The sequence below is a fragment of the Pyrgilauda ruficollis genome, unplaced genomic scaffold, assembly GCF_017590135.1.
Source record: "Pyrgilauda ruficollis isolate IOZ18807 unplaced genomic scaffold, ASM1759013v1 scaffold8, whole genome shotgun sequence".
Lineage (NCBI taxonomy): Eukaryota > Metazoa > Chordata > Aves > Passeriformes > Passeridae > Pyrgilauda > Pyrgilauda ruficollis.
In genome coordinates this window covers 3,570,297-3,591,878 of record NW_024529932.1, presented here as the reverse complement: position 1 = coordinate 3,591,878, position 21,582 = coordinate 3,570,297, and the positions used below count along the sequence as shown (strand labels likewise).

General features: G+C 40.5%; 1 protein-coding gene across 5 annotated transcripts in view; it reads right to left on the bottom strand.

Annotated features, from left to right (window-relative positions):
- Positions 1-309: 309 nt before the first annotated feature.
- LNX2 (ligand of numb-protein X 2) overlaps positions 310-21,582 on the bottom strand; it is a 59,349-nt gene continuing 38,076 nt past the window's right edge. For all 5 annotated transcript variants that reach the window (XM_041487177.1, XM_041487178.1, XM_041487179.1 and 2 more), the window contains 8 exons: positions 18,472-18,710; positions 17,228-17,427; positions 13,306-13,677; positions 11,680-11,826; positions 9,324-9,501; positions 7,388-7,619; positions 5,536-5,694; positions 310-2,709 (listed from right to left, as the gene is read on the bottom strand). In XM_041487177.1, coding sequence (XP_041343111.1) covers positions 2,574-2,709; positions 5,536-5,694; positions 7,388-7,619; positions 9,324-9,501; positions 11,680-11,826; positions 13,306-13,677; positions 17,228-17,427; positions 18,472-18,710 — 1,663 coding nt within the window. In that variant the 3' untranslated portion in view covers positions 310-2,573. The remainder of the gene's footprint in view (positions 2,710-5,535; positions 5,695-7,387; positions 7,620-9,323; positions 9,502-11,679; positions 11,827-13,305; positions 13,678-17,227; positions 17,428-18,471; positions 18,711-21,582) is intronic.

Genomic DNA, 21,582 nt, shown 5'->3' with positions numbered 1-21,582 from the left:
TGCTGTGAAAACATCTTCCAGCTGATCAGTACCAGCTGGCTTGGAGGGGGAAAGAGGAAACACTACTTGTGGCAAAGTACCATAAAGCACAGATCTTACCTCCACTTTAGAAACACTTCTCCGTGCTGGGATTAATGGTTAAACAGCTGGTATGTCACCCTGGCTGGATGAGCATACCCTCAGACCCTTATGGCATATTCATTAACTGTAATTTATGATAAATCACAGGAGAAAAAAATTTATCTTTAAACCAAGTCTGCACCAAGCTCCCAATATCTTCTGCAAAGAGTGAGATGACACTTTTGAGTTATTACAATGTGTAGAATGAACTTTTATTTTCATTCATCCTTCATTAATACCATACAATTAGACAGCAATATTTGGAAAAAAAAATATTGAAATAATTTAAAACAGAAGGCACAGAAAACCAAACCCAACTATGCTGCTACAAGAGAAAGGGGAAAAATGATTCAGGAAGTAAATTTATTCTGAAGTTTTATCGCTTAGATATTCTGATCAAAAGTTACAGCACACAGAAACAAAACTGCACAGTTTAAGCTAACCCATGCTTTTGTTACATTTAACACATAAAAGGAAAAAAAAAATCTAACAATTTTTTTTCAGGATTTTGAATGAAAAGTGTAATTTTTAAAATAAAAACCACTAAATCTAGTATATATGTCAAAAACTTCCCTAAAGCCTACACACTAAGATGTACTTCACAAAAAAGTTTGCATTAAGGGCAAAGCATACAGTTAAACACCATCTGGGGATGGGAGAAAACTGGTTCTTCTATCAGTTAGAGTATCAAATAAATTTGGTGTTTGCTTCAGAAACAAGGATTCTCACTACAGTAATATACTGGAGAGGACATTCTTTTCTATTTTAATATTATGAAATTAAACCAATAGTATACATTACAGAGAGGAATAAAACCATCCATATGAGATTTTAAACTTTTTTTGTCGGTTTTTTTTTTTTTTTTAGCAAAAGAGTAACTTTGTTTCTTTTGAAAACAAAGCTACTGGAATTAATGACATGCGATAATATGCCCTGATATTACACCAGCTAAGTTTGAAAATAAAGTTCATGCTTCACAATTGAAATATGCTGTGACTCTCAAATACATTCTCTGGTAATTAATAATACAATACAGAGGTCATTCATAAAATCAGTTCAGGTTGGGAACCTGGTTTATAAATGAAGCTCTTTTCAAATATTGAGAACACTGACAACACACAGGGTTAGCTCCAGGTCAGCACATTTCTTTCTGTGCTCCACCCCCCTTTTCTTAAACAAGTGGGTGCTTAGCCTGCAAATATCATGGAAAGGCAAAGTCTAGAATTTACAGGTTGGTTTGTAAAAATATTAAATACAATCCAAGACAAACAGCATTACTGACAACTTAATAGCAGGTGCTCTCTAAAGGAAAAAAAATATCCCGAAATGCAAAAGAGCTCTTTTCAGCATTTGATGTCAAGGCATTTGCACATTTGTCAGGAGGTGACATTAGGAGTGAACTTTGCAGCTTACTTTGCAGTTGGACTTGAAATCAAAGAGCTTTCCTTCTAGCCTGCTAAAAACCATAACATATGTAAACCATAACATATGGTTTCTTAATAGCTTGCTTCTTTCCCTGGAAATAATTCTCTCATTTCGAAAGTACGAGTCAAAGTATTGTTTCCACACTTGAATAAAGAGAGCTGACAACTACAATAGAAACGGTAAAAATGATCCTCATAAAAATGTTCATCAAAATTCTCTGACATAGCAAAACATTCATTTGTAAAGTAAAGTCTAATACTGCAAGCCATTCACTCAAAGGCGACCTTGGGCACGTGGAATCCTTGCCAGCATTGCAACGGGAATTACTTCCGTATTTCTTGTATAGGGTACAAACTCTGTAATATATTAAAGTTTCCTAACAAAGAGTCCAATTATTGCACTTTATAAAAATTCTAGTAATATCAGGCTTTTTTCCTACTTTTCTATGAACACTGATGCCCTGTAAGAAAAATTTGGGGGACCCTAGTAATTTGTGATGAGTAAGATGGAACATTTGAATCAGTCCAAAACATGGGATCAAACTGGAAGGCTTTATGAAGAGATGGAACCTTTGGAAACAGGTTTTGGTTCACAGCAGCAGACAGATGTGTCAGTCTGGTACTGACACACATTCTCTTTGCCAGGAAGAGAGGGCACATGAATGTTACATTTATATATCACAACACAACTTGAGGACTTTACAGAGAAACCCAAAGAACCACAAAGTTCTTCTGCAGACCCTACAAGCCTGATGGGAAAAGCTCAATGACAGCCATAGTGGAGTGGGGGGTTCTCTGTGAGCTCGAATATATCTGCATTTGTGTCAGCAATAGACATAGCAAACAGAAACAGCTATTTCAGGATGGCAGAACAGGTAGAGTAAGTCTGAGAGGCCTGTAAAAAAGGAACATACAGCAGTTTTGGCCCTGCTTTTAACCAGCTGTATCAATAAGGAAAAAAAGATAGAGGAGATTTTTGTGCCAGCTATCTAGAAAAAGATGCTGCTTGAACCAAAGTGATTCACAACTCTATATGAGGCTTCCAGGCCAGCAAATCACAGTTAAAGTCACTTTGTTCCTCTGCTCCTTCAGCATGGGAACGAGTGCAGAATGGCTCATTCCAACCGTGGATAGTCCATTTACAGCAACAATCATATCACCACACCTGGAAAACATAAGAAGAAAAAGGAACACATTATGAGCCCTGCTCTGCAGTAATTAGCACACACCAACAAACAGCACTTCACTGCTGGGGTGGTACGAGGTAGGTACCTTCCTCCTTCACATCAGGCTGGAAAGTGTTGCTAAAATTCCCAAAGCAGTTCAACTTGAAGTCTGTCTTACTACTGAAAGATGCCCTTGCCCATTGCAGGAGTGTTGGACTAGGTAACTTTTTAAAGGTCCCTTCCAACTTTCAACTATTCTAGGATTAATCTGAAACTCATCTGAAAAATTCCCAAATCATTCTATTTCCATTCTAATACCAAGACAGTTCTGCATTAAGAGCTGACCTGTACAGAAAATGAGAAGAGACATTTGGGAAGACCTAATGGAGTCAAGAGAAGATGAGATAGCATGTGCATGACAGAAGCATTTCTGTTTGTTTGTGTGGATTATAACACATTTACACCAAACATGCCTTTACTGTAGGAGGTGTAAGTAAAGATATTATGGTTACCAACCAACCACATTCCAACTAAGAACCTTGTTTTCAGTGGCTTATGATTTTGTCAAATATAACCATTTGGCTTGAAATGTCCCTCAGCAGATGGTTCAATTGCAGCATTCCTGCATTTTGGATTGGGTAACAGAATTTGTGAGGGTGCCATTTGCTGGCCCTGAGAAAATTGACCTCAAAGGGTTAAATTCTGGTTTTTAAAACCTCAAGAGAAACTTCACAAATGCACCTAATTTCTTTCTGTATCAAGGATGTTCCTTCTCTAGACACCTCTGCTTTGCAACTTAGAGTGTGTGACAATGCCCAGAGTAGTCAAATGTGACTTGGAGATCAAACAGGACTCTTCCTGAAACTGATCCTCTCAAGTATTGAAGGCACCAAAATGGGTGGCAAAAAGATGCTCTCCTGAGCTTTCCCTAGGGCAGAGCAGAGGAAGAGGGAGCAGTTGCCAACACCAGTCAAATGTGCACTCAAAAGTCCTTTTCTGCCTGAGCCAAGGAATCCCATCACCCAAACCAAAGTGCTACAGTTCACTGAATGACATCTCACTCCCACAGCCTTTCTGAGGAAGCCATTTTGCTTCTATAAAATCACACCAGACACATCACGTAAGCAGAAAACTGTCTAAACTATTGAACTGTGAAGTTATTTATTCCCTTCCTCTCCAGTCTAATATTTACGTAATTTAACCAAAACAGAACAGCTTCAGAAGAGACCTGCCCCACAATAACTCAAGGTGCAGGTACTAAGGGGCTCTCCCTTGTACATGGCCCATTTCTAAGTCCGTATTTTCAGTGGAACAGTACATTTGAAAAGAAAGTACTACATCACATGAGCATATTTTCCATATGTTACAAGGGGGTAAATGTGACCATGATGATTCTTCCACTCTTCTTAGGAATGATGCTTGAAATTCCATTAGTGTAAAGACTTCTAGTTATTAAGTCCCTAATCTGAAATTATTTGAGTTGAACTGAGATGTTTAATTTAATCTAAACTGTTCCACAGTTAAAAAAAAAAAAAAAAGTAATTTTATGTTCAGCCAAGTTATTTTTTCATTTATTTATTTAGTCACTGAACTGAAAAATCAATTACTGTCAAGGCTTTAGGCATAAGTACATTCTTTTCTTAAGTCACTTCGTAAGAAAATCTGCATGTAAAAATCATGCCACGAAACTTCAAGTTGTATATTCTTGACTACCACCTTCAGAAAAAAAATCAAGTTTATAAACAAGAGAACCCTTAATGGGAATTTTAAGTCCTAGTTCTGAACTAATCCTACACGAGGCTAAGATGCATATCTTGGTTCTAAACCTGGGGGCTGCATCCAAATGTAATGTGTAAGTAAAACCATATATTCTTTAAGGTCAGAAGGGACCTCAGGAGCTCTATAGCCCAACCTTCTAGTGCAAGCAAGGTCAGCTGTAAGCTCTGACCAGGACTCTCAGGGCTTTACCCAGCAGCCACAGAAACCTCCAAGGGCAGAGACCATGCAACTCATGTCATTGCCTGACCATCCTCATGGAGAAATAGTTTCTCATCATAACCAGTCTCAAGCTCTTTAGTTCAACTTGTGCCTGTTGTCACTCATCCTCTCACCCTGCACCACTGGGCTCTGTCTCCTTGACAATGTCCCAGGTAAGTACTGGAATGGGCTGCCGGCTGCCCCTGAAGCTTTCTCCTTGTGGGAGAGCAAGTGCTCCAGCTCCACCATCTCAGGAGCTTCTGTTGAACTTGCTTCATTTATCAGTGACTTTCCTGCCAACTGACGACAGGGTAATGCCATGGGGACTTGAGTCCTTAACATCTTTTCAGAAATCTATGACCTACTTTCCTGCCCTTCTATTAAAGCAGCAGCACCCATCTTCACTATCAGTTTCCATTGGTTTCAGAAGGCTATGTGAAAGCATAAAGCAGTTTTGTCCACTTTGCAGAAGTGAAGCTCTAAATTTTAGCTGTTTTATAGGAAGACAAAAACTAGCTATTTCTGCACATATACAGTGCACATAGTCTCTTGGCCTAAAGTGGAGTTCAACAGGGAGACAGCAAGTGACATCAGCAGCACAGCTGGGGAAGATCACAGGAGATGCCATCTCCTCTGAGATGCCCCTTGCCCAACAGAAACACCCTGTTACTTCCCTGCATCCCACTCATTAGGGAGGCAAAGCACTACAGGGCTGCATGGTCCAGCACCCCAAGATGCTACAGTGCATTTCCTTAAGCAATTAGCTGCACATAACTATTTAAAAGTGGTTCATTATTGTTGCTTTTATTACTGTTTTTATTATTTCTCCCATGGTTACTTTGGCTTACTTTAATCTCCCATCAAAGTAGGCAGGAGTTCCAAGAACAATGGTTTTGATGAAGAAAGGCTGGTTTGTGTGGTTCTCCTCGTAGCCACCGACGATGCTGAAGCCCCAGCTCCCTAAATTGCTCCGCCGCAGCACCACGTCATGGCAGCTATGCAGGCAGCTGGGGGATGGAAGCACAGGACAGCAAGAGAAAAAGCCATGCATGGTTTTACAGTAGGCACAACATCTGCTATCTCATCATTACCTCTGTGCTAAGTGTGGTAGAGAAGGGGAGGGATGGTGATTAGACCTCTGTTCCCAAAGTAATTTTGCAATATTCAAGCCAATTACCAAAAAAACCCACAATCCTGAGACAGAAAAGTGTTTTAAAAGAAGTAATGCAGTGCTAGAATAATTACTTAAACACAGTTAACTCTGAAAACTGACAGCAACAGAACTGCATTTTAGCGATTCCACAGGTGGCAACAATGTGGGTGGAAAATCAATACCTGATGTGTTCAGTTTGAAAGTCAAAAATGCAGAGCATTTGTCTTCCACCCCCAACCAGTTTAAGCTTTTACTACTTTAAGTAAAAATTAAAAATCCATGCACAATCTTCATTACCTCTGTACTGATTCATCACCAGTAAAGAAAATATACATGACTAACCATTTTATTACACAGAATGTAAATAATTCAGATCACACTTCACTAACTATATCAGCCCTAGTGAAAATTAATTCTTGCCAGTGAAGTTGGCAATAACTGTAATTTAAAAAATAAACAGACATAGAAATTAACTTTTCAGTAAAAAGATACCAAGTTCTTTACGGTTGTTTGGCACTGCTTTAAAGCACAATGCATAGCATAATGTTAGGAGCCCACATCTGTAGCATGAAAGAAATAAACCACTAGGTAGGATATAAACTGCTGCTAAAGCATGAAAAGGAAGTATATTTACCAAAACCGAGAACCATTTATTTAGATTACTCATTAATACTGAATTAGAAGATAAATTAATTGACAGGTAAACTCCGAAAAAGTGAAACCTCTGGAGGGCCAACACATGGCTGTGTTATCTTCAGCTGCATTCTGCTCCCAGTCTGTCTGGTTCGTGTTGTGATTTTAAGTACAGATCTGGTAAATCCATCACAGGGAAAGGAATTAACCTGCATGCCCTGACTGAAGTTAACAACTCTACTAGCTGCAGTAGAAGCTCTTCTTGATAACAAGTGACGCCAGAATGAGATTACAGCTGCAGCCTCAAGAGAGTGAGGAGTACAAATGAAGTGATGTCCAGCATTGCAGAGTAGTTAAGAGGAGGGAGCTTGCTGCAAATCTCTGAGAGTTTTTGTGTTTGGCAGAGATGGTAGTGAATTCTTGAAAAAAAAACCAATGTGAGCCTACAGTTACACGGCTACAGTCTTGGCACAGGACATGTCAAGAGTCTGTCAGAATGGCCAAAATCTGATGCAATATTCTGAAGTTAAGTATTTGGCCTCATGAACTTGGCGGATTAGCAAAGAGACAGATGGATATATACTTGGTGACTTTATTAGTAATTGCTCGGGTTTTAGATATTCTATAGAAAGTTACAGTACAATAAAACAATAAAAAAGATTAATTGTGTCTGAACAGAAGACTCCACGTGGGTAGTTACCATAGTTTGTGAAGGGATAAATCCAGTCTATTCATCTTCGAGTTTCCTAAGGACACATTGCTTCTGTTCGCAGCCCACTTCCTAAGCACACTGCCAACTGAACACAGCTGAGATGGCCAGGCAGAAATAAGGGCAGATGTGCTGCAACTATCCACATCTCTGCTTGACTTAGTTTGAAACAGCTAAATAAGTACTTAATTGATTAATTCCATACCTTGGCAGTCCCAGCCACATGACCCACGACGGTGACCAGCTGGCATCGTATTCATTTTCACTGATGGTACTCAGTTGTTCCTCATCAGCCTGGGGCTGTTCCTCTACGATCTGGACTTCCAGGGCTTTCAGGGCAACTACTGAAGAGGCAGCACTAGCCTTCAGCATGGCCACGGCCTCGCTGTGACTCAGGTTGGTGAGATCAATCCCGTTGATGTTCAGCAGCACATCACCTGTACAAAGCCGCGAGGGAGAGCACATCAGTCTGACAGTCCTGCCCACCACAGCACCTCCCACGCCAGGCTTTCATTCCATACTGCAGTCTTTGGTCCTGAGACAGTCTGAACTAACAGACTGAAGCCTTCATATTGTCAGTTTGAAACTTTAATGTATTGAGCTTGTATCAAGTTGAATCAGTGCAATTTATTTCCACATACACACCAAATACTGTGACTCCTGTGTATAATGCCCTGAAAATTGAAAATAAAAATTACTTAGGTACTTCACCAGCTTGGCTGTAACTGCTACTGCAGATGCCATGACACAACTGTTTTCAGATAAGGATCTTGGGTTCACCCTAACTTTAGAAGTGAAGGAAGAATAATGGCAGGAACAATGCAGGCACCTCAAGGTAACTAATTATTGCAGACAGGTGAGGTTCCACAGAGTGCTTTAATTAATCTGGTTTTAATAACTTGTTACTTGGGAGAACGAAATGGAAATCAAAAACTACTGGAAAGTTTGGTACAAAACTCAGTTAATTCAAAGAAAGACAAGAAGCATCTCTACAAAGCTAATCTGGAAAGAGTCAAAGCCAGAAAAAGATTTCCACAATTTTAGTTCTACATTTTTTAAAAAACCCCAGGAGGAAAACAAGAATGTTATTAACCATCCAGTGGCAGACTCCTTTTTCACACAATGTCTCACCACTGAAAGTCAGAAAAACCAGAGCAAAAGTGCAAACACCTGGGTCACATTTGGTATGAGACTCAGTTTTTGAAAGGATTTTCCTCCCAGTAGTTTCTGTGGCTACTTTAATGTTACACAATGAAAGAACAATAGTGATTGTTCTATCTAGTGTGTTTTTCATAGTAGTACAGAAAAAGAAAGCATACCTGCTGGTGTGTGGGTGTAAATCTCCCCTTCTCAGAAGCATAGAAGGATGCTCCTACACTGTTCTCTTAAATGTACAATCTGTGAAGTTTTTTCCCTAAATTTCTTTTCTGAAACATTCTGTAATTCTGTGAAATGTGAATCACAGAGATCCCATAGGCAGTCTCTGATTCACATATGACATAATACGTTTTAATCATCAAATGCTTTTCTATCAATTATGCAGGACTGCCTTCAACCATGCTGAGCCTAACCTCTGCCTCCTCATTCTCTTTTACAAAGCCAGAGAACAAGGACAGGTGTTGCAGCACCCCCAAATACCAGCAAACTCATGATGTCCCAGAGGATAAGAAAGCTTTTGGCAACCAGGATTAACACTGATGTAGCTTTTGGTGCAAATTTTGTGTGGGTGAGCTATGGCCTGTCATCAGAGCTTCTCTGCTGTTCAGATATTAATACTAGGGAGCAGAGATTCCTTGGACAGAGATGTGGTACAACCCACTAAATCAAACATGAAAACAGGATGTGTCTGCATCACAGCAGACCCTCAGCTCAGGGGATTACCATCAGCTTTAAAGAATTTAACCATACATTTCCTGATCTTATCCACTTCCCCTGCTATCATGCTGTAAACATCCCCTTCCCATAAAAGGTGAAAGTGCAACACTAAATACTGTCTTTCCATTATTAAATCATGAAGAAAAGCATCCATAAGCATTTTCCTACATCTGCGAGAAGACTTTTTGACACCACCTGATTCCAGAGAATGTAGTGATCAAAAAGCAACCAGAGGTAGCTATGCCACCAGGGAAGCCAAACCCCACCTCGTTTAATCCTGCCATCTCTTGCCAAGCACCCGTGAGGCTGCACACTTGTCACAAAGATGGGCAGTTCGCCACTTTTGCTGCCTCTGCCTCCTGCCACTGTCATTCCCAGAGATTCATGTGGCTCTTTTTTCACAGTAATGTGCTTTTCTTGGCAGGTAACACACTGGGAGAGATCCTGTTTCATAAGGAGAAATAACATTGTTAAAACTAAGGAAAAAAATCAAGCAAACCAAAACTGAAAACCAGAACAAACCAACTAAATACACCCCAAAGCCACACTGTGCCACTTTAACAGAACAGTTTAGAAGGACTAAGTAGCAGAAACCAGCTTTGGCTGGATTTCTTCTAGGTCAAATCCCTGCCCCCTCCAAAAAAAACCCCCCAAATCACCAACAAAAACCCCCTGGATGTAGATACTTAAACATAGATAGAAAGCTTATAAAAACCTATCTTGAAATCTCACTCTAGTTTTAATTTACATCCTGCACTGGGAGAGGCTAAATTTTAGGATTGCACTACAAAACCATACAGTCAAAAGTCTGGAGACAAACCAGATAAAAATCTTTTAAAGTCTTGGTGAACATCAGCATTACTTCATTTGTCAGTAGAATATGCCCCAGAACTACAAAGAAGCTCCCAAGAAATGAAAACATGTGCTTTCATGATGACAGTAAGAGACTCTTTAAAGCCCTCATACATCATGTTCCCTGCTGCAGCTGGTATGTAGAACCTCCCAGAGCACAAACTAAGGCAAATTGTTGCTAATGGCTTGTAATGGGTACCTTGGGCAGCCTCCCTAATAATTATAATGAACACTCAAGCTTGAAACAAGAAGAGATCCTATATTAAATTTTCCAACAACTGAATGATGGAGTTCAGCGTGTATTTAGTTCTGCTCAATAAAAAAATACCTAAATCTAAATCAAAGTAAATTTTATTTGCTGAAGCCTTTCCCTCAGGTTATTAAGTAAAAGACTCAAACCACTGCACATACACCTGTAGTAGCACCTTAATTGACAGAATACTTGCAAGGAATCCAAAATAATGAAAGAAATAACCTGGGATATTCTTTTAAAAAAAAATTACATATTCTCCTGCCTTCTCTTGGAAAATGACAACATTGTATTCTCTGACCTCCAATGCCACATGCTCCTGACTGCCTCTGCTCCTCACATACACATTAATCATGGAAGTAGCTATATGTAAACACAATGCAGCTTATAAAGACAGTTCATTTCTAGGGCTTCAGGTTTCAGGACTGGCTGCTGCCACACAATCATATAAACATACTTTAAGCCACAAGGCTTCAAAGCCAACTGCAGGTTAATGAGAGAAATGATCACTTGCTGTTACATGGGACTTCCAATTTTAAAAGAGTCCACAAGATAGCATTGATCTGTGAGGGAAATCCACTCATACAACTTTGGATCAACTGTGGTAAGAGCACAGCTCATGCCAGCACATGCAAACTTGCCTCAAGCTCTGACATCAACAAACTAATCACTGCGTGGGTATGGCCCAGTGCTGTAGCCATGGCATTCAGGAGCCTCACCTTTATCCCTCAGGAGGAAAACAACCTTCCTAGAGCCTCATTTGTTCTCTTCTGAAATGATCCCCACTTTTAAAAGAAAATACTATCAACGCATGTTAGCTATCCCAACAGAAGTATATGACAGTAAATAGTAAAGCAAATAGAGTGGACAGATGGAAAGGTGGATTTGTTGACATGGTCAACATCACAATTATTTCACTAAGTCAACTTAAGAGTGGCAAGTTGCATTTTTCTAATTACAAGGACATCTCGAGCACGGGCTCCATTTTAGCATGTCTTCCAAATAACAGTGGCTTCATGAAAGTCTCTTCATTTTGCCTTTCTCTCTTCTTGAGACTCAGCAGCCTTGCAGCCAGGACTGTTGACTCATGAAGGAGATGACACATCCCTCCAACATGCTCTTTATACGCTGGATGGTGGGCACCTCACATCTTTCCTGGCTGCAGCCAGCACAGAGCAACAAAAAGTGTAACAGTCTTGAATGACAGCCCTTCCATGCAGGAGTACCAGCCACTGTCTCATACAAGGTCTAACAACCACAGCTGTATGAACTCACAGGACTTGCTTCTTTCACTGTAGTCAGCAAATCCAAAAACATACTGAAAACCGGTTGTGTATCTTTTTTTCCTGCTGTTCCTACTCCACACATGATATAGGACTTGAGAAGTTGGAAGTAATAATCATTCTTTTATTAATTTGATTTTTAAAAAAATATAACCCTTTCTTGTAGCTTTGCCTTGCTACACACACCAGCACCTGAGTAAACCAGTATTTTTTCCTTTCAGAAGGGGAGGCACCAACCTTATGTGAGTTAGGTCTGCTGTGAAACAGCTGCTGGGACTGGTGTTGGTGTGAGCTGCTGTTGTGAGTCCCGGTGTCTCGGATAATGCTGACTGTCTGTGACTTCAGGGGTCTAGAGATGATCAAGTTCACTCTCTCCCCGCTCGCCTGTTGAATACATTAGGTCATCAAACATCATCAAGTTTGATAGATATTGATCATTAGAAAGGGAGGAAAACATGACAGAATGTGAAACAAGACAACAGCAGACCTTGTTTTCCAGTTCCTTTTTAGACTGCACTCTCATTTACTTGATTATTTTTGCAATTCCCCGCAAAATGGAGGGGAAATTAACATTCCTCCTTCACCTCTGATGTTACCTTTACATCACCTAAAAATCCTTTGTCAAAAGGACATTTCTCACTTTGTGTTACAAAGCTCCAAGCATTAAAATTCACCCCATTCCATTTGCAGCCTCTGTGAACTCCAGCAACACATAGCAATAAATGGAAGAAATGCCTATGTGAGAGCTCCGAGATCTGCAGCTTTTGATCAAAAGCTCTGAACATCTCTGGTACTTCCCAAAGATACTCGCAAGAAAGATGTAATGCATGAGCATACCATAATATTCCCCTGGGAGACCCAGCTATAGGATATTAATAAAACATCAACTCCTTTTACTGCTGCAAAGCCACACCTCAAAAGGTAAAAGTTACCCGGTGCTAAATTCCAATCACATTGGGAAACTGAAATTATAATTCCCAAGATTGTTGTTATTTTAATTTCATTGCAAGGAAAACTCTTGAAATGATTCCTGAAACAAGTATTTACTACTCATTTGTATCAGGGATTTCTATGTGGTGCTTTAAGCAAAGATGACTGCACTAGACTGCAGGAACATACCACTGGTATATTCCAACCTTCCTAAAAACAAAGCTATTTTCACCAACCTCCCATCAGCAGGAAGTAGCAAAGTGCTGCATCTGTTTCCTTACAGACTGGGAAAAAAGCATGGAGTAAAGGTTTTCCTGTGAGGACACAGATGGGTCATATGTCACACTGCAACAAGCTTTGGGTAGTATTTGTGTTCAGGACATAACTGGATATTGGAAATAGCCCTCTTATGAACACTTAGAAAATTATGTGTACCATGCAGAACTCATGGAAAACCTCTATTTGACTTCCCAGCTGCTACCTGTTGACTCTGACGTCTGACAAATTACTTTCTTGTTTTAACTCAATTCCATGCACAAGCAAATCAATAAAAAATAAAGCCCACTTCTATAGAGCTTACTGAGAGATTAAAATACAATACATACATAAATAGAATAATAATAATCCTCTTTGTTTTCTTCTTCCCTGCTAAGCAGTACGCTACAATAGGCTATGCTCCTTGCTACATGAGCTGTCTTCTAACCTTCAGGCTGCATTCCAGGGAAGACTAACGCATTTTTCACTTCTGCGGAGGTGAAGTTCATGTGGTAGGTGCCAAAGCAGATGCTGTTCTTCACTATTATTTTCAAAACATAAACCGATGTAAATCACATTGACACAGGCTTTTAGGCTGTGTCACACGAGCTGTTCTGTCTGGGAACAGACTCTAGAAACAAAGCCGAGCTAAGGGCTCAGGCAGGGAAAGCGAATTACCTGTATAACCTGAGCAGCAAGCTCCGGCGTGCCGTGCTTCAAGTCGTGCCCGTTAATGGCCAGCACGCGGTCGTTACTGCACAGCCTGCCGTCCTGAGCAGCCAAGCCCCCTTCCAGGAGGTCGAGGATAAAAACCCCCGGCTCGTCCGTTCTGCGCACCAGCTTGATGCCGAGCTGCTCGCTGGAGTCGCGCTTGTGCAGGGTCACCTGGAAGCTGTCCTCCCGCCCGGAGCCCGGCGCGTCAGCGTGGCCGTGCGTGCGGCTGCCGAAGCGCCGCTCCCGCAGCACCGTCAGGTGCAGCACCGAGCACGGCTGCGACAGCACCGCTCGAGCGTGGTTGTGGGACACGTTGCTTATGTCAAAGCTATTGACCTGCAAACAGCAAAAGAAGTCACAATGATGTTTCCGTATGTTTAGTTAAGTCCTTTCCAAAGTAAATTCACTTGCTGCAAAACCAGCCTTGGAGCAACCTACATGTCTGACTTCACTAGGCTTCCTCTCTTGTCCTTCCATTCTTGCTTGCAAACTTGCACCAGATGTTCAATCTACAAACTTATTTTTAGGTTGGAAAAGATCCTCAACATCATGAAGTCCAAGTGTTAATTCAGCACTGCCAACTCCACCACTAAACCATGTCTCCAAGTTCCACATCTACCTGTCTTTTAAACCCCTCCAGGGATGGTCACTCCACCACTTCCCTGGGCAGCCTGTTCCAGTGCCTAACAACCCTTCTGTAAAGAAATTTTTCCTAATATCCAATCCAAGCTTCCCCTAGCAACATTCTAGGCTTTTTCCCACAAAGATGACAACATGTCCCTAAAAGTGAACGCCCTCTGCCATCACAGGCCAAGGTTTTTGCTCTCCTCGTCTCCTATACTTGTCTTCCTTAGATCTTTACATTGTTTGTTCTCCAGGACAAGAACATGGCACGTGCTTTCAGTGTCAAGCCCAGCATCACTTAAAACTGCAAAGTAATAGCTGTAAGAATAATGCATCCAAATCTCTGAAGCAAGCTTGTGTCTTACAATATGCAATACTTCCATTATGTGAAAAAACATTTAAAACAACTGAAGCCAAGAATAATGAAATTGGTTCATTAAGACAGTAGAAAAAAGGTACTTGCACTAATTCTCAAGTCTTAGCATGAACTTAGATTTTCCACAGATTTCAAGTAGGCCACAGCTTTAGACTTATAACCTGTATCACCCAAAATTCAGTTGTAAATGAAAAACAGATTAAACTTTCTCTACCTAAAACTAAGAATTGTGTTTGTTATACAGCCCACTGATACAAAGATCAGTAATCTTCAGTCATTTCTTGCACTGTAAAAATAAGAACTGACAGTACAATGAGATTTGGTAGAAAAGAGGAGTATGACAAAAATTCAGCACGAAAGCTGTGTTTGCCTTGTTTTGTAAGAAAGGATTCAAAGTTAACATCAGAATTTCATCCTTAGCCTTGGTGGAGGAAGCCCTGCCCCACAATTTCAGCAGACAGAAACTCACACAGAATGATCTTTACTGATTGATGTACCTTACCTAAGCCTTTTAATAGTCCCCACTGCAACCTAAGTAAGTAAAATCAAACATGCAGCTTCTCACCACCTAATAACAATATTAAAATTATAAAAATATACAAATTGATCTATGTACAACAGCTGCCACGTTTACATCATACACCTGAGCTGAGGGGCTCCCAGAAGTCTGTGCTGAGCCACTTGGCTGTGGTGGCTTCTGGTGGTGAACGAGGACTGCACCCTCCCTGAGACACCTCCAGCCCAAAACCCAGCACAAAGCCACTGCTGCTGGCAGCACCATGAGCTCAGACAGAGCCACGGTGGTGTCCTGCTCTGCTACTGCCCTGAGACAGGCTGTAACCTTGGGCAGAGGGAAAAGAGACATAGCTAGGAGAAATAACACTTTGTGCTGCCTCTCACAAAAACCACTAGGGCCCATCCATCAGAACCCTTAAATCCATTTTTATTTTTAACTGTAGCTAGCTAAAGTAAATACATAAAATATGTGAGCACTCAAAGGGTACAGAAGAATATATGCAATAAAATGCAATTTTTCTTTCTATAAGGCAGTTTAAAATTTCAGAGCAAAACAATCTTAGCACTTCTTGGGTAAAGAGATTCTCATTAGGACCTGCTTCACATGAATTACAGTCACAGTCCAGCACAAAAAAGACACAATTTGTAGAGCACTTTGAAATTGTTAGGCACCTATCTGCACCTTGCAGACAACACAAGCTTTTATGTAGCTGTTACTAAATGCTGTTCCCACAGCTCTTAAAAGGGTAATACTTCTTGTTTGACTGGGCAAGAAAATGCTGAGTTTCATCTCACAGTCCTTTCTGGCTCTTTCTTTTAGACCTTTACAGCTCATAAAAGCCCTGGAAGACATTTTCAGAAATATCCAACCAAAGTGTGTATGCTGAGCTGCACCTAAGTGCACCTAATTACAGATGGCAGAGATTGAACCTGATCATTTTAATACAACAGCCCAGCATCTGCACAGGCAAATTCAGAGAAATAAAGATATTCTATCTCCCCTCAAAATGTAGGTTTTACGCTCTGTACCTCTCCCTTGGCATGAGAGAAGGACTCTCATGAATGCTCACTTAGCATCTGACAGCCCCACTGCCAGGCTGTTGGTAGGGAAGACTCACTGCAGCTAGTAAATTCCTATTTACAGTCAATTCACTGCCATTCATGGCTTTGGAAACTGTAACTGACACCTGCCCAAACAGCAGGAATTTCTAAAGCTTCACTGGAACTCAGGCTCCCTATTCTGTCAAACAAGTAAAGCCCTTAGTATAAAAATAAATGAGGCAGCATTCAATCAGTGTCTGCAATTACTTGTTGAAAAGGAAACATCTTGGAAACCTCTTGGGTTGTTTTCTTGGCCAGCCACCATGCTTACACTCCAAAAGCGGAAAAAGGCACATTTCTCAAAAGGGACTTTATTTTCTGAAGTGCAAACTAATCTTATTCCAAGGGTAACTGCTGTATTTAAGCTACTTCTATCTGCTTGATTTCAAAACAGTGAAATGAAGAAGGCTTACAATTACATTTGGGCTGATCTTAGGCGGCCAGATCAAAAGCAAACATTCCTACTGAAGTAACTTTGAATTGATGATAATATATTTATTTCAGGTGGAATGGTTAAAAATGGAAGCTGGGTGACTGTTCTGTTTATGTAGCACTCAGTTACTTTAGTGTTGTATAAACAACCCCTTCCCTTAATATAAAACTTAAACTTCAAAATTAATAGAATTTGGTTTTTTCTATTGCCTGTGGTTAATTACTTAAAACCAAAACAAAAATACACACTCCATCAAAATGAACTTACAATTTATTTTTTTTATTTAAGTGCTTAGAGCACCTTCCTTTAAATCCTTCCATTGAAGCCTATCAGTGAGTCTTTTATACATACTGAAAGATGCCGGTCAACTACCTCAGCTTTTGGAAGACAACAGTGAAGCCATATTAAAATAACAGTTTGGATGAAGCCAGCCTTACAATCCACAAATTGCTTCTTACATAGGACAAGTTACGCCAACTTGCTAGCCAGAAATAACCTTGGGCTTCTTTGGAATGCATGAGTAAAGTTGAAATAAGGACCAAGTCCCACATTTAAAAACAGAAAAATAAACTTGTATTTTAAATGTTGACAACAGATGCTAGGGAGGAAAGATAATTCCAGCGACTGGTCCGACAAACAACATAAAGCATGATAGCCAAAAGTGCTAGAACAACAGGCTCTGCTCTGAATATTAATTTGCTTTCCAACTGATAATTGCAAAGCCAACATTGACACAACATAGTCTGACAAGGAAAATCTTCCATCTCATTTTAACAACAATTCTGCAAGGAGTGAACAGAAAGCAAGCAGACAGAATACGTAATTAGGTTCCATACTTGAAGTATTTGGTCTCCAGCAAGAAGTCTTCCATCTCTGGCAATGATCCCATCTCGATAAACCTCTTGAATGACAATGTTGATCAAAGGTGTTTCATTGCCACCCACTATGCTAATTCCTAATTCAATGTAAGGATTGGACCGATGAATTTCAATAGTAGTGATCTCTCCTTCAGGCAAGGTAGGTGGCTGTTGATTTGCTGCCAATTATTTTTAAAAAGAAAGACAATTAATATCTTTTCTAGTTCATTCACTTCCAATAAAATAAATCACCAAAAAGATAATGTAGACAGGCCACAAAGCAGCAGTTTAACAAAAAAAAACTAAACCAGTGCAAATGGATCAGTTTCACTACTTGTTGGAACCCCTAGCTTGTTAGAAAGCAGCTAATGACTTAGTAGCATCCATGCTTCCTGAAATGGGGTCATTTGGATTGGAATAGGATACTCTGAACCCTTTGGATCCCATCCTTTATAATCAACTTCATATCCTTCATTGGGTCACCTGGGGATTTGCATTTGGTGATGATGATAAAAAATGTATTTTAGGGGTTACCCCACGATAACCTCTTTGTCTTGCAATTGCATGAGGAGCTCCTATTGAGTTACTGGCTCAACTGAAGGAGCTCATTTCTTGGGAGCGAACATGGAGACAACTAAAGAGAAAAAAGGAGAATGCTAAAGGATAGGAAATATAGAGGAGAAGAAAGGGGACAGGACCACCATCCTCTGTGGTAAGCCTCAGCACTTCCTCTGTAAAATCCTAGATGCTAAAGGTGTTACTGCTCATTCAGTGCAGATGGGTGTAGGAGTAACTCAGCTGCCTTTTTGCTCAAGCACACAGCTTCTCTGTGCGAGAAGGCTGCTGATCCAGTTGGGGGCAAAAACAAATCTCCTATCAGAAAACAACTTTCATAATTTTACAGAAACTACACTACTTCCATCTCAATTGTGAGGCCAGTCCCACTAGGAGATTAACATGAACTACTGCACTGTGACACAATAAATGACGATATAGCACCACAGTAGCTGGCACACACTCAGAGCTATTTCTTTCTTTCCTGTGACTTTATCTCAGTTGTAAACTTGCACATAATCAAAACACACTAATATTTCTCCAGAAATTGCAAAAGAAAAGAGCCAAAGATGAAGATGCACATTCACAGTTGGTAAGAGACAAGCTCTGACACCACAAATGTTTCCACATCTGATAAAAGAGAATTGAGAAGATAAATGATGACATACTGTCTGCTACTGTGTTCTCCTCAAAAGGTGGATTGTCGATGCCGGGCTCGTCTGTCCACGCGGGCAGAGCAGGCGAGGTAAAGCTTGGCTCAGCTGGCACTATTCCCTGATCAGCGTCCGGAGATAAACTGCTGGGCTGCTCCGGCCCGCCGAGACCACTCTCGCCCTCTGCTTCTGCTTGCAGCTTGCTCGTTTTCCTTCTCTCCAGAGCAACTCTCCGATGAGAAGCCCCAGGACACCTGTAAAGACAACACTGATATCATGCTTCAAGCCTGCAGCCCTGTTTGTAGCACAAAATGCCCAAGTATTTCTTCGAGTTAAATCAGTCTTCTTCAAAACCACAGCTTTAAACACAGCATTAAAAAAATAAAGACATTGAATTTTAAGGCCAAAATATGTTTCAGTGGACAAAACCCCAATACTGCTTTCTTCACAAAACTTCTAATAGGTAGTTTTTTGGCCATGAACTCAACGTGCTGTAACACCTTCTGAATGTGGACTTATTTTGTTATCACAGAATGGTTTGTGTTGGAAAGGACCTTAAAGATCATCTAGTTCCAACCCCTCTGCCATGGACAGGGAGACCTTCCACTAGAAGGTGGATTCCGTAGATTTCATTTTCTGGAAGATAACCTGCTGGAAAGAGGGTCAAAAAAATCCACATAAGAGAAGCCCTGTTCCAAGACACAACTGGAGACCTACTGAAACTATCTCCTTTCACCTTCGTAAGCCAAAAGAAGTAAGCATTATATTTTCCTGAGCTTATTCAAAGGAGGAAAGAGATGAAAACTTTCCCTATATTGCAATCTAAGTGTTAAAATACCGAAATGAAACTCTGCTTCTCTATGAGTCTGTATGAGAGGTTTAGCAAAAGTAACAGCTATGTTCATCACTTGTCTCTTCGGCCAGTAGAAGGTGTTCTCATCTCCCTCCTGTCTCCTGTTTTTTCTTTCTGACTTCACACAGAAGGTGCAATTTTTGTTTCCCTTATGCAACAGTATTTGATGTTTTTCATTACAAAATCAGTTTTTAAAGTTTCCATTACTCTTACTGCAGTATTTATTTTTGCTTATGCTTAAAAGCCTACAATAGTTCATTGCAACAAAAGGGCCACAATATTGCAAATGCTTTCATTTATTGAACTGTCTTGCACTTATGTGCACATAAGTAGACATGGACATCAATCTTACATCTGCCTCTGTTGACAGTTTTGCCACTGTCTGATAAATCACTTCTTACAGCATTCGATGTCCTTAAAGTTCCTGCTTCTGAAACTGTTGACCACCCCAAAATGCTCATACTGTAGCAGCGTCAGAAAAAAAGGAACCACATTCATGAAAGGATTCACGGTTGGCAACTTGGCAGAATGTTATAACAAAAGAAGAAATTATTTATTCTTGCAAGAGGAAATGTGTTAACAGAGTAAAAGACAGCAGAAGCCTAATGACATCCATCCTAACTTATTAAAGCATGATGTTTTGAGAATCACAATTCTGTTCTGACATTCTATAAAAGGGATTTGGTAATTATATGGTTAGACTGTTTCAGCATGGATTTTTAAGATTACCTGCTAACAAAGTTTTCAGATCCAAAGAACGTTGATAAAGCTTTTGTGACCCCCAGCCACGTTATACATACATAATATTATATATATACATGTATATGAAAACACCTTTTTTTTTTTTTTAATGATATACATGGAATGATAGAGTGGCTGTGGTTGGAAGAGATCTTAGAGATCATCTGGTTTAAACCCCCATGTCACAGGCAGGGAACACCATGTACTAGACCAGGTTGCTCAGGGCCCCATCCTGCCTGGCCTTGAACTCTTTCAGTGATGGGGCATCCACAGCTTTTCCAGGAAACTTCTCCCAGTGTCTCACCACCTTTACGGCAAAGAAGTGTTAACCTAAATTTACCCCTTTTCTGTTTAAAGCCATTCCCCTTAACCTATCACTACATGCCGTTACAAAAAAAATCCCTCTCCAGCTCTTTTAGATACTGAAAGGTATCTAAAGGCTATAAGGCCTCCCCAGCGGAGTTTTCCATGTGTTCTCCCCTTGTCTCATGCCTCCCTCTTTGTGCTCTCCATATTTAGAAGAGTAGAAAAAGGTAACCCAAATATGCTCTGAAATAGCATAAAAACATACATTAGAGACAGTTCATATTATTACATGATGCATTTCAGAAATAATTCCTTGGGGCTTTTCCCAAAGCAACTGCTGGTCATTTTGTTCTTCAAAGTTAAGAAAGTGTAAGCAGGAAAGATGAAAATTATTTGAAAGGTTTTGCTTTGTGAAAACATTTCTCTTATTTTAATGATGGAACATAACCCTATTTCTTGGCTTTGCCCAGACAGTATTTACTACAGAAAACCACTGGTATAGTGGGACAGATCAGCCAATATATCTGTCTGGTGGCCAGAGACACACAATTACATGTGAAAATCAGCAGGAAATTTCTATCATTGATCATTTCACAATGCAAACCTCAAAACAGCCCCAAGGGACCAAGAAAAGGAAAGATGTTATCACTTCCCTTAGTATTTCTAGAATAATTTGATGGGTTAGCCTCATGATCCCTCAAATCTTAATGCTGGAAACAGGGAGAAAAAAAGGAACAATCTCCAACATCTTTCACTTCTGCAGCAACACAGCAAGGGGTAAATGCTCTTGCAGAGAAAGCCTTTTGTCTGCTGGGAGCTCTGACAGACGTGCTCTCCCACACTGATTCACCAGAATTTAGGACAAAACCACCCCAAGCTGCATGTCCTCGCTGTCCCTGAACTGCTGTGCTATAGAAGTGGTAATTTCTCAGCAAAGAGGTAAATGAACAGTTCAAAACCAACACTGCCAAGAGAGCCACGCTTCAATCCCTCTGAGCCTGATGGCAGAGTCCAGCCTCACTGGACTACTTCTGTGAGCCAGACACTTCCTTAGGCACCTCCTACAAACTGCACTGCTCTTGACTCTGACTCAGCCGTCTCACAAGGCCTGAGGAGCCCAAAGGACCTGCTCGAGGCGGCAAAGCACACCTTAGAGTTTTGGGGTTTTTTAAGCTGTGTCAAACCAGGACAGCACGAAACTCATCCCTAGAAGTGTCCTATTTCTG